The sequence below is a fragment of the Vulpes lagopus genome, chromosome X (assembly GCF_018345385.1).
Source record: "Vulpes lagopus strain Blue_001 chromosome X, ASM1834538v1, whole genome shotgun sequence".
Taxonomy (NCBI): Eukaryota; Metazoa; Chordata; class Mammalia; order Carnivora; family Canidae; genus Vulpes; species Vulpes lagopus.
This window is the reverse complement of record NC_054848.1, coordinates 81,266,823-81,284,939: the sequence shown is the minus strand read 5'-3', so window position 1 is coordinate 81,284,939 and position 18,117 is coordinate 81,266,823. Positions and strand designations below refer to the sequence as shown.

The window sequence follows — 18,117 nt, the reverse complement described above, 5'->3', positions numbered from 1 at the left end:
AAATGACTCGGAGGGCTTGATTCATTAAGTGAAAAATACCATATCTGAGTTTTTTCAATGGAAACCATTTAAATTTTAATCATCAGGAACCAATTAAGGGTTATACCATATTTATTCACATATGTTCACCCCTCAAACACACTCTCCCATCCTGTCTTAATTTTGAGAAGTAAATACAGGATATTTTCCCCTCTGCATCATTTTCCATCTGGCAGGCAGGATCAAAACTAGACCTCTGAAGGCTTAGTAAGAGCCTTACTTAATAATACTCATCTTAATAAGAGAGATTTTTTTCCTTTCTCTTTTTTATGCTAATCAACAAGCCAGCATGCTGGGGCTGAATTCAAGCCTTCACCTGAATACTGTATTTTGTTCACTCTTTTACAATATTTACATTTAATTTTATTATTATTTATTATTATATAATGTTATCTCCCCAGCAAGTTCTAAGCATCTCAAGAGCAGGGTTTATATTTTGTACCTCTCATATTGCCCATGACCCACAACAGTGTTGGATACATGGCAAATAAGTAACTGTTGAATGGATAAACGAATGACTAACAACACCACAGCTGCTAACATTTATTGAGCATTTAGTAGATAGAAGAGACCATGCATGCACTTTACACACATTCTTTAATTTACCTCTTGCCATAATCCTGTGTAGTAATGTTATTTCCATTTTGTAAATGACAATAAGATACAGTGTAAACAAGAAATGACACACAGAAAGCTCAAGAAACTTGCCTAAGGTCACACAACCAGTAAGGGTCAGGAAAAAAAAGAAATATAACTGAACCATGGTCACTGGATTCTAACCAATTTAGACAGCTCTTAAAAAAATTAAGGTAAATGTTTCTGTGCTTTGGCAATTCTTAACCATGATTACACATCAGAATTATCTTGGGGAGTTTTGACCAAAACATACATGTTGAGGCCCTGTGACAGACCTTCTGAATCAGAGCCAATGAAGAGCTTTGAGCATGCAAATGATGGAATGAAGAGAAACATAAACTTGGCAACAATAGGAATTAGAGTGAACAGAAGAGGTATTAAATAAATGTAAGGAGACCAAAGAGGAAACTTCTATGGTGAAATACTAAGGGGTTGAGGAGTTAAACATATATCCTCATGCTGTTATACCGTGCTACACTTCTACCAACAAGACCTCTTGGCTGTTTGTGAAAATAGAGATATTTTAGGAACAAACTGTAGGCCAGGAGAAATAAATAAAAGACTAATTCAGTATAATATTTAAGTCTCACACTGAATGGGTCACTTTTCCAGGATTGGATGAATAAGAAGACAACAACCTCTTTAGGGCAAGAGTTAAAGCAGAAAATTGGCTCATGAAATTTCATCTTGGCCTCCTCAATCTTCTTTCTTCCATTCATCCATCTATCAATCCATCTGTCCATCCATGCATTCATCCATCCAATACTCACTGAGCACAACTAGTGTGCCAGGCACTGTGCTAGGTACACTGGAGACAAACAATTGTAGTGCTCAGCCTCACAAAGTTCACCATTCATGGAGGGAAAAGACATGAAATAGGCAATAGAAGTGCTACTACAAAGGGAGTGTAACACAAGACCCACCTGTAGGGACTTGAGCATTAAGGGAAATCTCCCCAGAGGAATTTCATTTTAAGCAATGACCCACATGAGGAGTAGGAGTTAGGTAAGCAGAGACTATGTGGATGTGGATGTGTTCTCTCTTGCCCAAAGGCTGGGGAATTAGCAAAGTCATGCAGGGCCTTGTAGGGCATGTTGCAAACTTTGCAATTTATCTGAAGAGCAATGTGAGCCATTGAAGCATTTCAGGCAGATGAGTGATACTCAAAGTTATGTTTCAGGAAGAGCACTCTGGCTGCAGTGACGGACTGGAAGGGGTCAAAATTGGAGGCAGATGAGATTTTAATGTGTCTGGGAATGAGAAGAGAGTAGTGACAGGAGCATAGACAAACAAAACAGAAAGTTAATTCACACAACATGAAAACAAATGGCTAACAAATATATATAAAAGCCCAACTACATGAAGAATCAAATTAATGCATATTGAAATGATATGGTGTTTAAGATAATAAAGAATGACAATTATAGGAGCTTTTTTGTGCCTGAATTAGATAATGCCTACATATTTTATTAGGACTGAAATTGATAACAAATTTTGGAGATCAATTTGGCATTAAATACCAACACAGATGAAAATGCAAATATTCTTTGACACCACAGATCTACTTCATACATTTTTTTTACTAAGGAAATAACTGAGGTGTATGCAAATATACAACTGTAACGGCACTCAATACACCGTATGTAACCTAATTGTCTAACTATGGGGAATGAGCTAAGTAACATGGTATACATCAAAAGATGAAATACTATGAGGCCACTGAAAATCAGGGTATCTGATAATATCCAATAACAGGGACAAGAACATGATATTTTGTTAAGTTTCAAACTTGGGTATAATGAAGTATATACAACACAACCTCCTGTTTGTGAAATATACATTAAATCTAAATATTGGGATACTAGGGGCACCCAGGTGGTCCAGTGGTTGAGTGTCTGCCTTTGGCTCAGATCGTGATCCTGGGGTCCTGGAATCGAGTCCTGAATCAGGCTCTTGCAGGGAGTCTGTTTCTCCCTCTGCCTATGTCTCTGCCTCTCTCTGTGCGTCTCTCATGAATAAATAAAGTCTTAAATAAATAAATAAATAACTATTGGGATACTATACTCCCAAATGTTAACAGTGGCTGGAAGGTTAAGGATGAGTAAAAATGGCATTGGGGTAACATGTAAGTGTGTGTGTGTGTTTCTATGTTTAATATGTATAAGCAAAACATTAGTTATCTCTCAAGGAACATGATAAGTGCCATTTGCACGGGAGAAGAAATACTCTCCCAGGTAAAATTTCATTTTAACTGAAGTCTTGGTCCTTAATACATGATTACAATTATTATTAGTGGAGAAGTATTTCAGACCCTGTGAGAAACCACTGATGAAGATATTTAGGTTGGGCAGATGATTCTCAAGATAGGAGGGAAGAGCCTACAACAGAACCATAAAAAAACAATAGGATTAGAGGAATAGGTCAAAGGCGACTTGCTCACAAGGTCAAAAGGAACTAGGTAGGTAGGGAGAAAAGCAGGAGTGTTCATGGGAGCTGAGGTCAGAGAAATTTCAAGTACAAGTCGTCAGTAGGGACAAATGCTACTGACTGATTAAATAAGATAAAACCATAAGATAAAACAAAGGAATGTCTATTAGACTTAGCAACAAGGTATCCATTTGGTGACCTCAGGAAGAACACTTGGAATAGTGTGGTAGGGGCAGAAGACATTTCAGAGAGTTAGTAAGTGAGGATGATTAAATACAGCGGTTTAATTTTGTTTTATCTCTGCTCTCATGAAATACCACTGAAATGACAGTCAAAGAATGAAATGTCATAAATCCACAAAGACAAAGAGAATGGAAAAAATTGCCAGCAAGTAAGAGATTGTCAACAAATGTTTGGAAGCTAGAAGGGGATGGAAATGAGCGGTAACCAAAAACAGACCAGAGAAAGCTGGGTCAGGAAGCCAACAACATCAAGCCAATTTTGTGCCGCAGACAGTTGAAAGTTTGTATGCAGAACAGCTAGACCCCAGATCCACTCTACCAGAGACTACTCCTCCCTCACCCTGGCAGGAGATGTGAGGCTTACTCTGTGCAGAGCTTTGATGCTGTACTAAAAGTAGTCTTAAAACCCTCAGCAACCCTTCCTTGCCCGGCTTCCAGAGTGGTGGCAGCCAGGCTTACACCCCTTGTCAGCTACCAGGAGATTGGTGAATTGCTTCCAGAGGAAATGGACTGAAGAGAAAACGCCTACAGAACTGACACTTGGGTCCCCTGGAGTTCCCCTCAATAAAATTCTGGTGTTTCACCTTTTTATCCTATAGAGAAATTTACCATGCAACAAATTGTTCCCATCCCCTCAGGTCTTCCAGTCATCTTCAAGTGCTTAAATTCAAACAGGCAGCCAAAAGCTTACCAGACATTTAGGGAAAGACAGAAACTAAAACTCAGAGAAAAGGAACAGGGCAGTTTAGAAGATGCTTCTTAAAGGATTGTCTGTATCTTCAAGAAGATAAACAAATAGCTTGTGTCCACAAAGCCAGGCCAGAATGCTAAAAAGAAGCAAAGATCAAGAAAGAGCTCTTATAAATAAAAATAAGAATGCTGAAATTAAAATTTTAATAGAAGGAATGGATGAAAAATTAAGGCACCATCTCAGAAAACAGCATAAGAAAATAGTATCATGAAAACTAGGAAATGAAAGATTTAAAAAATCACAGAAAAAAATCTAGAATGTCCAACCTCTAATTAGAGTTCCAGAAAGAGAGGAGAATGAAAATAAATGGAAGTTATTAGTGAATAATATAAGAAAACTTCCCAGAATGAAAAGTCACTAGGCTTCAGATAGGAAAGACTTACCTAGAGCCCAATAAAAATGAATGATACAAGACCCACACCAACACCTATCTTGTAGAAATTTCAGAAAAATTGTACTAAAGATAAGACCTTAAAAGCTTCAGATTTTAAAATATAGGTCATATTTTAAAGATCAAGAATCAAACTTAGCAGCGAGTTTCTCAACCCCACATTGGAAGTTAGGAGAGAACAGAGCCATGCCTTCAAAATTATAAGGGAAATTTGTTTCCAACTTATCAACTGTGAAGATAAATTTAAAAAAATTTAAACAAAAAGGTTCTCAAAAATTTACTTCCCAGGTACTCTTTCTTAGAAGACTTTAGGAAAAATTGTTCCAACAAAATTAGGAGAGTAAAATGGTCCATGAAGGGGAAATCAGAGCCTGATGAAGTCCCTAATTCAGAACACTGAGAGTCCAGTAGAATAAATTGGCTGGAGTTCACAGGGCAGAGTACCAAAGAGGAGGATGCTGCACAGGGAGAATTCTGGAGACCTTTGGGAGGTTCCCCTCTTAAGTATTTGACAAAAAACTGATCAACACATGCATATGAAGAAACTGCCCAAGGCCAAGGAAAGAGCCACCTAAAAAGATGAGAGGGAACAATCCCCAGTGCTCACAAAGGGGCTGTAATAGTGTCTGTTCCTAAGAGCCAGACAGGAAAAATCTCATGATGCATGGGGGCACTCAGTGTAGTATGCAGAAATGTCTTGCCTCGCAAGTGAAGAAAACTGTTCCTTAGACTAAACAAAGCTCTTATTCCACCTAACAAAACTTAAAGATGAAACCCAAAAGGATCAAGCTATTTTCAAGCACCTTCGCTGTGTCCTAAAACAAAGCTCAGGAATATTTAACAAAAGTATTCAGCACCCAATAAGACAAATTTCATTATGTTGGACATCCAAAAAAGTTATCAGATATGCAAAGGAAGAAAATACAACCCGTAAGGATAAAAAGTAATCAACTGAAACTGACCAAGAACTGACACAGATACCTAACTCTGGGAAATGAACTAGGGGTGGTGGAAGGGGAGGAGGGTGGGGGGGTGGGGTTGAATGGGTGACGGGCACTGAGGGGGGCACTTGACGGGATGAGCACTGGGTGTTATTCTGTATGTTGGCAAATTGAACATCAATAAAAAATAAATTTATTATTAAATAAATAAATAAATAAAAAAGAAAGAATAAATAAATAAATAAATAAATAAATAAATAAATAAATAGTATTAGACATTATGATAGGATATCTGTATCCCATGCTCTGTCCACGTTTTGATTTTAATTTTTTATTTGAGTATAGTTGACAATGTTACATTAGTTTGAGTTATACAACACAGTGATTCAACAAGTCTATATATTAACCTGTGCTTATCACAAACGGAGCTCCCATCTGTCATCATTCAAGACTATTACAATATCATTGACTATATTCCCTATGCTGTGCCTTTTAGTCCCATGTCATTCATTCCATAACTGGAAGCCTCTATCTCCATCTCCTCTTCCATCTCCCACCCAATTTCCCTCGGCAGCCATCAGTTTGTTCTTCATATTTATAGGTCTGATTCTGCTTTTTTGTTTGTTTATTCGTTTGTTTTGTTTTAGATTCCACATGAGTGAAATCAGTCCAAGCAGTCTGAGTTATTTCACTTAGCATGGTCCACCCATGCTGTTGCAGACGGCATGATCTCATCCTTTTTTATGGCTGTGTAATAATCCTCTGTGTTTCTGTGAGTGTGTGTGTGTGTGTGTGTGTGTACCACATCTTTATCCATTCATTTATCAGTGGACATGTAGGTTGCTTCTGTATCTTGGCTATTATAAATAATGAAATAAACATAGAGGTGCAAACATCTCTTTGAATTAGCATTGCATGCCATATATTCATTTTTTTGCACATTTTTTATTGGAGTTCGATTTGCCAACATAAAGTATAACACCCAGTGCTCATCCCGTCAAGTGCCCCCCTCAGTGCCCATCACCTAGTCATCCCATTCCCCCCACCTGCCTCCCCTTCCACTACCCCTTGTTCGTTTCCCAGAATTAGGAATCTCTCATGTTCTGTCACATATTCAAAAGCTAGAGGGAAAGCTAAATACATTAAGTAGAAATATGGATACTAATAGAAAAATCCAAACTGAGCTTCTAGGGCAGCCCTGGTGGCTCAGCAGTTTAGCGCCGCCTTCAGCCCAGGACCCGGGATCGAGTCTCACGTCGGGCTCCCTGCATGGAGCCTGCTTCTCCCTCTGCCTGTGTCTCTGCCTCTCTCTCTCTCTCTCTCTCTCATTAATAAATAAATAAAATCTTAAACAAAAACAAACTGAGCTTCTAGAGATGAAAACTACACTGTCTGAGATGAAAAATACACTATAATAATTAATGGCACCTTAGGCATTGCAGAAGAAAAGGTTAGTGAATGCCAAGGCATGTCATTAGAAATGATCAAAACAAGAGGTGCCTGGGTGGCTCAGTGGGTTAAGTATCTGCCTTCAGCTCAGATCATGAACCCTGAGGCCTGGGATCGAGCCCCTCATCAGGCTCCTACTCAGCAGGAAGTCTGCTTATCCCTCTGCCCCTCTTCCACTTGTGTTCTCCTTTTCTCTCTCTCAAATAAAAAAAAAATAGAAGCTTAAGAAACTATCAAGGTGAAATACAGAGAGAAAAAATAGCTAAAATATGAACACAGCATCAGTGAGCTGAAAACAACTTTAAGCAGCCTAACAGACATGTAATTGGAGTCTGAATAAGAAAGGAAGCGGGTGGCATAAAGAATATTGGAGGGGGTGCCTGAATGGCTCAGTCAGTTAAGTAAATCAGTTAACTCTTGGTTTTGGCTCAGGTCAGGATCTCAGGATCATGAGATCAAGCCCCACATCAGGCTCCACAGTCAGTGTGGAATCTGCTTGAGATTCTCTCCTTCTCTCTCTGTACCTCCCCCTCCTTACTCTCTCTCTCTCTAAAATAAAGAAATAAATAAAATCCTTTAAAAAGTACTTAAGGAAATGATGACTGAAAAATTTTCAGATTTGCAGAAGTCAATTGTTAATGTCTAAAATTGTGGGGGGGGATAGCAATATAAGGATATTATTTAGAAATGTAAATATCATGGCATCAGAAATATCTAACAGGGTTGAAATTGCTTGGCATTGTTGGAAAAGTGTAGATGCTGGCACTAGACTCCCTAGGTTTGAATCCTGCCTCTAACCCTTACTTGTTGGGTGATCCTTGGCAAATCATATAACCTCTCTGAGCCTCATTCTCTCACTTTAAGAGAGGAATAATAACAGCTTCTATCTCATGAGGCTTTTGAGAGGATTAAATGAGTTAATGCTTACAAGGGCTTAGAATAATGCTCAACACAAAGTAAATGCTCAATATTATTCTTATTGGAGAACAGAAATCAGCAGGGAGGAGAAGATTTCTATTTCTTTCAATATGACTATTTTTTCTTTTTTTCTTTTTTTATGACTATTTTTTCATATGACTATTAGTAATAGTTGAGTTTTTAACTATGCATAAGGATTACTTTAATATAAATAACTTTCAATGTTTAAGAAAAGTAAGTCAGAGGTGAGGAAATGGTATCGTCTTTGAAGAAATTTGCTCTGCAGGAAACAGAGGGATAGGGCAAAAGCTAGAAGGGGTATAAGGGAGAGGAAAGTTGTGAGTATTATATTTTTTAGATAGGAAAGACATGAATGAGTTTAAAAGTGGATGTGAAGTCAACTAGGGAAAGGGAGAAACTGAAGCTATGGGAAAAAAAGGAAGCATGTGGTGCACCTGGGTGGCTCAGTTAGTTAAGCTCCTGCCTTTGGCTCAGGTCATGATCCAGGGGTCCTGAGATTGAGCCCCACATTGGGCTCCCTGCTCAGCAGGGAGTCTGCTACTCCCTCTCCCTCTGCAGCTCCCCCTATGTGTGCTTACTCTCTCTCACTCTCTGTCAAATAAATAAATTTTTTTTTTAAAAAAGGAAGCATGTGGCCAAAGTACAAATGAAGGAACATCTCTACTATTATAATCAAAAGGCAGGAGCAGCCTGGTTGGCTCAGTCGGCTAAGCATCAGACTCTTGATCTCAGCTCAGGTCTTGATCTCAGGATCATGAGTTCAAGCCCCACCTTAGGCTACACACTGGGCATGGAGCCTAATTTTAAAAAGGAGGGGGCAGAAGTTACAGATATGGATGCAAGTGTGCCCAGCAATTTGGTTTGAGAAGCTGAGGACTTTGTCCTTTCATATGTACCACTCTATCTCCTAAATAGGACATAAAGTCATTTGCTGGGCATGAGCAGGAAAGTGGCATGGTTGAAATTTTTGAGTTGAACACAGAAATTTTGAAATAGCCATTAGAGAGACAAAGCAAAAAGAAAGCTGACCAAAGCCACATAGCAGCATTTCAGGGCTCCAATGAGATTAGAAGCCATAAATGTGTGGTGCGGTAGAACTAACCTCTTTGGTTATGTGGTTTTCTCCAGCAGGGTTCTGCAACTCAAATATAGACATGGAAAAGGTGGGAGGAACTGGGCTGATTCAGGGTTGGGAGTGTTGATCAGGTTAGTGTGATAAAAACACAGTGGAAGCAAGGAAGTGGGTATATTGCAATAAGAGTGAGTAGCTGAAATGAGCAATCAGAGATCCTCAATAGGCCAAAAACAGTAGGTAGCCGGTAGGTAGGTGTTGGGTCTTAGGAGTCCCGATGAAGTTGAAGAATAGATACATTGAAAGAAAAGCAATCAACTGTAAGTACAGACACTGTAGTTAGAACATGAGATGCTTTAATTTATTATTTAAGCATAATTCTGAGTGATGGTGAGATTCAGCATGAGAGTCATGGAAGTGGGTGGATGGAGTAGAGCAGAGGTGAGGGTCACTGGAAGTGGGGATGGCAAGGAGCCAGGAGACTGGATGGCTAGAGTATCAGATGGGGTCAGCCACATGGATGCTGCCAGTGTCATCAGAAATTATGGCAAAAGCAACAGAAAGGAATACTGTGAACGTGGAGCCGAAGCCTTCAGTAAATGGAAGAGAGGTGTAAGGAGGTCACATTTGCCTAATGAGTCCCTGTAGCCCTTTGAAGTCTTGGTGACTCTACTGAGCAATGTTGCATTTTAGACTTCAGATTCTTTGCAAATGATATACAGATGGCCTTCTAAGTCATGAGCCCTCTGAAATCATATGCAAAATTTTTTAAGTTTTTTTTTTTTTTTTTTTTTTTAGAGAGAGAATAGGCAGGGCAGGGAGAGGCAGAGGGAAAGGGAGAAGCAGGCTTCCCTGCTGAGCAGGGAGGCCAACATGGAGCTTGATCCCAGGACCCTGGGATCATGACCTGAGCCAAAGGCAGATGCTTAACTGACTGAGCCACCCAGGCACCCCCATGTGCAGAACATTATGGGTATATATCTAATATGTATTTTTCCCTCAGGAAGAGGGCTCGTGACAGTCATCACATTTTCAAAGGGATGACTGATTAAATAAAAGCCTAAGAATTTACTGCTCTCTATTCATCTGTGTGAGACATAACGAAATGAAAGCAATAAAAAACACACAAATACTTAGGGAGGGCACACACCTATCCCTGTGGCCAAAAGTCTCTCTCCCTATGCTAACACCAATATAGAAAGCTCCAGCACTGAGCGGGCAGCGGAGAGCTAGGGCACAGCTAGGGTATGTGGTTGGCTGTGTGTTAGGAGAAACAGTAAGCTACACAGAGAGAAGGGTGCCAGAAATCCACAGGGCAATGTAGCACTGAGGCTTCGTAAAACTATCTGGTAAGATCTTTAGGTGGCAGCAGCTACATACGTGCCCTGACAGAATTAAGTGATTTCCAGCTGCACCCTTTTTCTAAGAGCAGGCATGGAAAACAGAACCGAGGGAGCTCACCTCTCAGCAATATTCTTTGCAGATTGGAGAAACCGTGCCTGGTCATTTTCTTTCAGGATATGCTCAGCCTGGTTGATGAGGACTGTTGACCGTTCAAGACACTGTCGACAATTAGCAACCTGCTGTGCCAACTTTCTCAGCTTCATAACCTTAAAGGAATGAACAAAAAATGAGATTAAATATCCAGGGCTTTAAAAAGAAAACGTGTAGGGGTTAATTAAAAATGATAAAACAACATGAAGGAGATCTGCTGCAGTGATTCTAAAAATAGGCCTATTAATCTCCCATGGTCCCTACACTAACCACTCATCTTCTCAACCTGCCGGCTCTGTGTTTTCACAGGCTCTCCTCCCACCCACAGCCCACTTACTGATGCTGCAACACACCCAGTCATACACTCTAGGTTATCTACCTCCTCTTTTTCTTACTGGTAACATTAATTTTTCTTGATTATTAAAACAGTGCATGCTCAAGGTAGAGTACTGAGAAAATAAAAAGTATAAAAGGAAACCCTGCCACCCAGGGATCACCATAGATACATTTTATTGTCAATATATTTTCACATACACATTTCATAAGAAGCACCTCCTTGTTCTTTTTTTAATATTTTATTTATTTATTCATGAGAGACACACATAGAGAGACAGAGACATAGACAGAGGGAGAAAGAGACTCCTCGCAGGGAGCTTGATGTGGGACTTGATCACACCCTGAGCCAAAGGCAGAGTCTCAACCACTGAGCCACCCAGGCATTCCTACCTCCTTGTTCTTTATGAGTATCTACATTTCTATGTACATGTTTCTCTACATATCTTTATGCATACCTGTGTTCACAGAATCTGTGTTCTTGGAAATTTCGATTCTTGTGTTAGCTGGAACCACCCAGCATGACACAGAGTACTGATCATCACTCCAGACTCATAAATTCTCACACTGTATACACAGCATGAGCTTATAATCACTACAATGACGGGCAGACCAATAAGCCAAAAACCATACAGACACATGAAGGCTCACACCTGACGTTGACCATGCTTCTCCAGTTCCCAGGCTAAAACCCTGTAAGTCTTCTCTTTCCCCTTCATCTTTTATAGCTACTCAGTTGATGATTCCCAGCATTTCCTTTCTAGGAATGCCTGTTATGTCCTTCCCTTCCATTTGTGCTGGCACTTCCCTGGTTTAGGTCTTCCTCAACTCATATCAAGAATAATTCCAGGGGCACCTGGGTGGCTCAGCAGTTGAGCATCTGCCTTTGGCTTAGGTTGTGATCCAGGGGTCCTGGGATTGATTCTTGCATTGGGCTCCCCATAGGGAGTCTGCTTCCCCTCTGCCTGTGTCTCTGTCCCCCTCCCTGTGTCTCTCATGAATAAATAAATAAAATATTTTAGAAAAAGAATAATTCCACAAGCCTCTTAGATGTTAGATGGCTTCCCTGACTTCAGTATCATCCTCTTCTGATCTCCCCTGCATACCTCTGCTATATCAATCCATCTTCTCCCTTCCTAAGAAACTAGAATGGTTTCCCAATGCCTTTTTGATTAAGCCCAAAGTCCTTGTAATAGTATGCATGATCCTTCCATAATTCTGACCCATATTTCTACCATTACTTATTTCTTTCTTCTATTTGGACTGACTTATAACATATATACAGTAAAGCACCCACCTCTGAAACATACGACACAATGACTTTTTTTTTCTTTTTTGCATATACATACACCCATGTAACCACCAACCAGGTCAAAATATAGAACATTTCCAATACCTCAGAACTGCCATCATTTTTACTGGGTTTATAGCACTAGGCCAAACATGGCTTCTTTTCTTTGCCTCCCTCCCTCCAACCTCATTTCTTCTTACTTTCATGATCCAAGTTCAAACTGGAATCATCGGGATGATGATTGAACAAGGTTACAAATGAACCTTGACATCTGTAAACTCAACTCTGCCTTGACCTTACTGAAGCTCTGTGCTTTACCTTTGTCTCTTTGATTTTGACAGCGATCATTTGCTTCCTCTGCTGGATGATCTCTACCAACTCGTCACATTCTTCCATAAGTTTTGCCTCATGCATAGCAGTATTCACCTGCCAAGAAAGTCCAGAATATTACATAGTGATTGCTGCCTTTGTCCTCTGCTGGCTCTCAAAGGTTCGGATTGACAGCTAAGCATGCACAACTTCTTCCATACCTCCCTCATAAGATCCACTCCTAGAAGAAGGGTAGAGATGATGATATTAATGATGCAAGGGCACTGAAGCACCATAGTTAGGAAGCCCTCCAGCCTCTGGTAGATCATGATGGTTAATGGAAGGCTGGGCAGAAGGACAGATGAGATGGGGGCATGTTATTCCCACTGTACAATTCCTTTTACTCCAGTACCCTTTACTCCTGCTGTTCTTTTGAAAAGAGGATAAGGAGATTTAAGTATGTCAGGAAAAGAGGATCTCTCTCCACAGACACAGCAATATTAAGATAACATTACAACAATCTATTTCTACCATCCTAAAAAATGTTTTTGATTTTCCTTGTTCCCTTCTAATTCTAAAACATATGAATGCACAGCTATAACTTCATAGTAAATATCTGCATGTGTAGATATATTTTCATAGACTTGTCATTATGTCTCTGTAGATATTTCTCACCTTCAGCTGTCCAGTAGCTGAATACCTATTCCTATTTTGGAATAGTGGCTACATCAAAATATCTCTACTGCAAAGTTGAAAAAAAAGGGGGGGGGGTGAAAAAAAGCCACCATTTTCATTGTCTTTCCATATACTGATTTCTTCTTCTTCCCAGCTCTACTACTCTTGGCATTAGATGGTAGGAAGCCCCCCTCCGACAGGGGCTAAAATGAGAGCAGGGATCTTTGGATGGCCTAAGCGTAAAGGTAAAGGAAGACAAACGAACTTATATCTCTTAAGCACTTAAGATTCCAAGCACTTTATAGATAAATTCTTTCATGTAATTACCACATGCGCTTTATAATAGAGGAGCCATTTTTATTTCCATTTCACAGATGGAGAGACTGAAGCTCAGAAATTTTAGTGACTTGCTCAAGATCACACAGCTATTAAGTGGTAAAGCCAGAATTCAAGCCGAGTTCTGCCAAGTGAAACCACTGGGCTGGCTGGGTGGGCAGACGAGGTTCAGTTCCATTTGAGCAGCACACAGAGCAGTCACACAGGGAAGTACAATCATTCCAAGAGTCTATTCAAGGAGCACTCGAGCAGGGCTCTAGAAAGCTGAGGAACAGACAATGGGTTACTTGAGAGCATCAAAACCCTAGGGGCTAGATATATTAGCAGGGTAGGGCTGCATTTCCAATTGCCAGCCCTCTTTGGAGGACTCCTTTACATACTCCAAACCCAGCAAAATACTTGTCACTGAACCCTGCTGCCTGTTCTCTCATCCTTTGAGGTCCTTGCTGGCCAATTTTTGGTTTCTTAGTTAACTGAAATAAAATACCCTTGCAGTATTTCAACTCTAATTTATTTCCACTTTCTGGAGGGAATGCCTAATGAGAGCTTCCATTTATTGTGAACAAACAGTCCCACCTTGGCCATTCGAATTTTTTTCTCAGACTCTTCCCCCTTTCCCTAAATTGGATCTACATGTCCAAGGCAGATAACCTCACCCTCTCGAGAAACTCCCAGTCGTGTGAGAATAAGAGATTCATCCAGTGCTCCCTGGATGTGTGTTTAGTGTATCTGGAGACCTAGTTCCTATTTCTAATGTCCTTTGGAAGCTGCTGAGAGTGTAGTACATCATGGTGGAGTGCCCTGTTTCTTGTCATTTAGCCCTTGGACTAACCCTTACATAATGTTCACTATATGCTAGGCACTGCCCTCAGCAGTTTATATATACTAGCTCTCTCAATCATCAGAGCAATCCTATGAGGCAGGTATCATAAGCCTCATTTTACAGATGGGAAAAGTGAGCGCACAGAGAGTAAGTAACTCACTCAAGGTTACACACCTAGTAAGTGGCAGAGTTGGGATTTGGACTCAGGAAGCCTGATGCTAGAGTCCACACCTTTAACCATCACACTAGGCTACCTCCCCAGGCTAGTGTAACAAAATTCCTGTCCTGTTTCTGACAACCAGTATCTCTTTTGCTCTATCCACCTTTATTCTGTCATCCCATTGTCTTTAGTCATTTCTGATCATTAGAATGCCCTACACTTCCATGTCCTGTGCCCTCGCTCGAGACTTCTTTCACTTGAAAAGTCATTTTCCTATTTGTTTGTTGGACAAACTTCTACATTATCTTTCCAGGCCTTGCTCAAAACTCATCACTTTTGTAACTTTTTCTCACCTGCTTGGATGCAATTCGTCACCTATTTATATCCCCACAGCGATATATATGTATATATAATTAAATTTTACTATTTACTACCTTATACCATAGGAATTTATTAGTCAAACATGACTCAACCCACTCAAACATGAGTTCTGGAGGCCAGGACTGGTGTCTTTAACTGTCTCTCCAACATACTGGCTGGTACACAGTAGATGTTCAGTAAATATTTGTTGCATTGAATCAAATGGGGGTAGGGAGTATCTTGCTGCTTGCTAGATACGTCCACTTGGTTACTCAAGTTACTCTAAATTCATTATCTAAAAACAGACTCATCTCTCCCCCTCTAAATATGGCTTCCACCTGATTTCTTTTATTTCTTTTTTTTTTTTTTCTAATGCTACTATTAGTACTTAAGTTACTCAGGTTCAGTTACTTCTGATTTCTACCTCTCTCTCATTCCCCGCATAAATGCACAGCAGTCCCAAAGTCCTGCCCCTCCTTTTCAAACTCACTAAAATTCTTCTGGCAATACAACGAGGCTCTGAGCCAAGGAATCAGTAAGTTGAAACCCTTATCATCCTTCTGGACTATTACCATAAGAGTCTTATTAATTCATCCCCTTACCTCCAGAATCTTTTCCTTTGCCACCCACCCTCATAACCCATCCCTGAAATCAGGAAAAATCATCACCGTCTTCAACATCAAACATGTATTAAGCATCTTGTGTGTGTGTAATGCATTATGCTCAGGCCCTGCTCTCAATACATTTGCAATCTGAATGGGGAAAAGCCACATGCATATAAAACAAGCAAGTCAAGGCAGCATACCAATAAGTGATGTAAAACATAATCTACAGAAATCGAAGGGAAAGATCGCTTTTGGTGGGGAAGTGGAGAAAAGATGCCTGAAGGAAATGGGACTTGACCCTCAATGATGGACAGGACTTAGATTTTAAAGGTAAAAAGGAGGAAAATTTTGAGGCAAGCTAACTAAATTGCACTTTATTCATTAGGTATTATGGTATCTTTGAAAAATATTGTTTGGAAAGTAGGATGGTGAAAGAATGAATTTTTAAAATATATACATATATTTTAGGATGTTTGGGGGGGCTCAGTGGTTGAGCGTCTGTCTTTGGCTCAGGTTGTGATCCTGGAGTCCTGTGATGGAGTCCCCCATCAAGTTCCCTGCAGGGAGCCTGCTTGTCCCTCTGTCTATGTCTCTGCCTCTCTCTGTGTGTCTCTCATGAATAAATAAATAATTAAAATCTTTAAAATATATATATATAATTGAAGTGTAGCTGATATTCAGTGTTACATTAGTTTCAGGTGTACAACACAGTGATGACTCTACACTGTGCTCACCACAAGTGTAGCTCCCATCTGTCACCACACAATGCTATTACAATACCACTGACTATATTCCCTTTCCTCTACCCTTTATTTCCTGTGACTTATCCATTCCATAACTGGAAGCCTCTATCTCCCACTTCCCTTCCCCTTTTGCCCACCCCTTGGTCCTCTCCTCTGGCAACCATTCAGTTAACTTTTTTTTTTAAAGAGATGACCTGGGATTGATTTGATTGGTGGTAATGGTAAGCTGGTGCAGTGGAGTGGGGAGGTGTGCATGATTTAAAAATTACTGTGATATAAACAGGGCCTAGCCAAAGAAGGTAACAGGAATCGAAAGGAAAGGTAAAAAACGAGAAGCACTCCCTTGCTTGGAAATCTTCAATCAGACAGCAAGCTCCTTAAAGAAAGTTTTTATACCCCTTTGTATCTCCTGCTGTAACCAGCACAGTGCCTTACACACAACAAACATTTCCTGATTGATTTAGTAAAATGAAAAATCATAGTAAGAATGACAAACATTGGAAAATGGACTATGGTAAATGCATTTTTTAGAGAAGATGTAGATTGAAGTGAGGGAGCTAGGGAGGGCTTTGGACAGTTGCTGTGGGCAAAATCAAACAGCCAAGCACAAGTAGTAGAGCAGAAATTTGGCTGAAGAGGCAAAATCCCAAATTAAAGGTAAAGCAGTGACATTAAAATTTTTCCATGTCAAGAAGCAGCCCAAAAGAGCAGGTTCCTTGAGTGTTGTCTAAGTAGGAAATACTCCAGGGTAAAACTGTCTTCATGATGTGAATAAAACATCTCAAATTGCTTTAGAAGGTACTTGAAAGCCCTGGTATTTTCCTTTTCTGCAGTTTTCCTTGAAATTGCACTGACATATTTCACTTGCTTATTAACCCTTAGTTGAAAACAACTGAGCATTTGTGGTTGGGTGGGTGGTTGGTGGAAGATTCCAGATCTTTATTCAGCCTTTGGCTCTTTAATTTGGGTTAGTGGGTTTGACTAGAAGGCTTTATATCTGTGGAAAAATCTGTCCTCCCCGAAAATACCATTAGGGTAATCTTGGCAACCTACTTGTATAGATCTCTCCACCCCCTAAAAAGGCCAATTTTTGTGGGGTGGGGGTGTAGTTTCTGGTGTCTGAGATTGAGTCCCAGCACGAGTCTTCCAAGGCCTAAGCACTAGAGAGTACAGGTCTCCCTGTCGGGTCTCCAGGTCCTTTTCTCTGCCCTGTGCTCTTTTCTTCCTTCTCAAAGGCAGTGAGAATTTGACTGGCACATCTTTATCCAGCTGCCTAGCCTACTGTTTCCCAAAGTTCCTTCCTACCTCCCAGCCCAAAGATTAAACCCATAGTTGGACCTGGTCTAATTCCCATCCTTCTCTGACACAGACACACACATCCCATTAGAAGGATTTTACTGTTGGTTACTACACAGAAATAGATACATGGGAGTTCACAAAAGCCACAGTATTGCAAAGGCTGAAGAGGCCATCAAAGGTTATTTTGGTAATTTTTTCCATTCTGTATTGAAATGTAACTGGGCTAGCCCTTTTTACTGGAAGCTTCTTTTAGGGAGCTGATTTGATAGTTGGGAGATCTCCCATAGGTCTCCCTCCATAGGTCTTTTATTCTTGGGTTCAAAGTGCACCAGCCTTCCCTCCAACTTATCCCCATGAGAAACTCCCTCACTCCTCCCCTCTCCCCAGCTCAGCCACATCCATCAGCCCTCAGAGCACTGAGGATTCCTGTTCAGGTGGGACCAACATGGATGAAGACATAGTGGATGAACTCTACAGCCAGAATCAAGTAAAATTCCTTTATGTGGTTAAGAAACAGGACACCTCGCCAGTGTCTTCATCTCTACACTCAATGCCAGCTCTAGTTCATTCCCTGAGATCTTCTATCCAAAGAGATCTTCCATGACCACCACTACCTCCGACCCCTGGTGGATTGTGAAATGCCAATATCGAAGATCATTTGGGGAAGCTTTTAGCAGCTTCAGTCAAGGGCCTACACTACATACCAGGCACCATGTGGGTTCCTGTGTGGGACAGAATGAGGAAAAAGACTCAGCTTCTGCCTTCGAGGCACTTCAAGTCTTAGTAGAGGAGAGGAGGGTGA

The 18,117-nt window shown here is 40.4% G+C and overlaps 1 protein-coding gene across 6 annotated transcripts in view; it reads right to left on the bottom strand.

Annotated features, from left to right (window-relative positions):
* Positions 1–18,117, bottom strand: part of MID2 (midline 2) — a 113,609-nt gene that overhangs the window by 15,808 nt on the left and 79,684 nt on the right. For all 6 annotated transcript variants that reach the window (XM_041741598.1, XM_041741600.1, XM_041741599.1 and 3 more), the window contains exons 4-5: positions 12,324–12,431; positions 10,349–10,497 (exon numbers count right to left, since the gene is read on the bottom strand). In XM_041741598.1, coding sequence (XP_041597532.1) covers positions 10,349–10,497; positions 12,324–12,431 — 257 coding nt within the window. The remainder of the gene's footprint in view (positions 1–10,348; positions 10,498–12,323; positions 12,432–18,117) is intronic.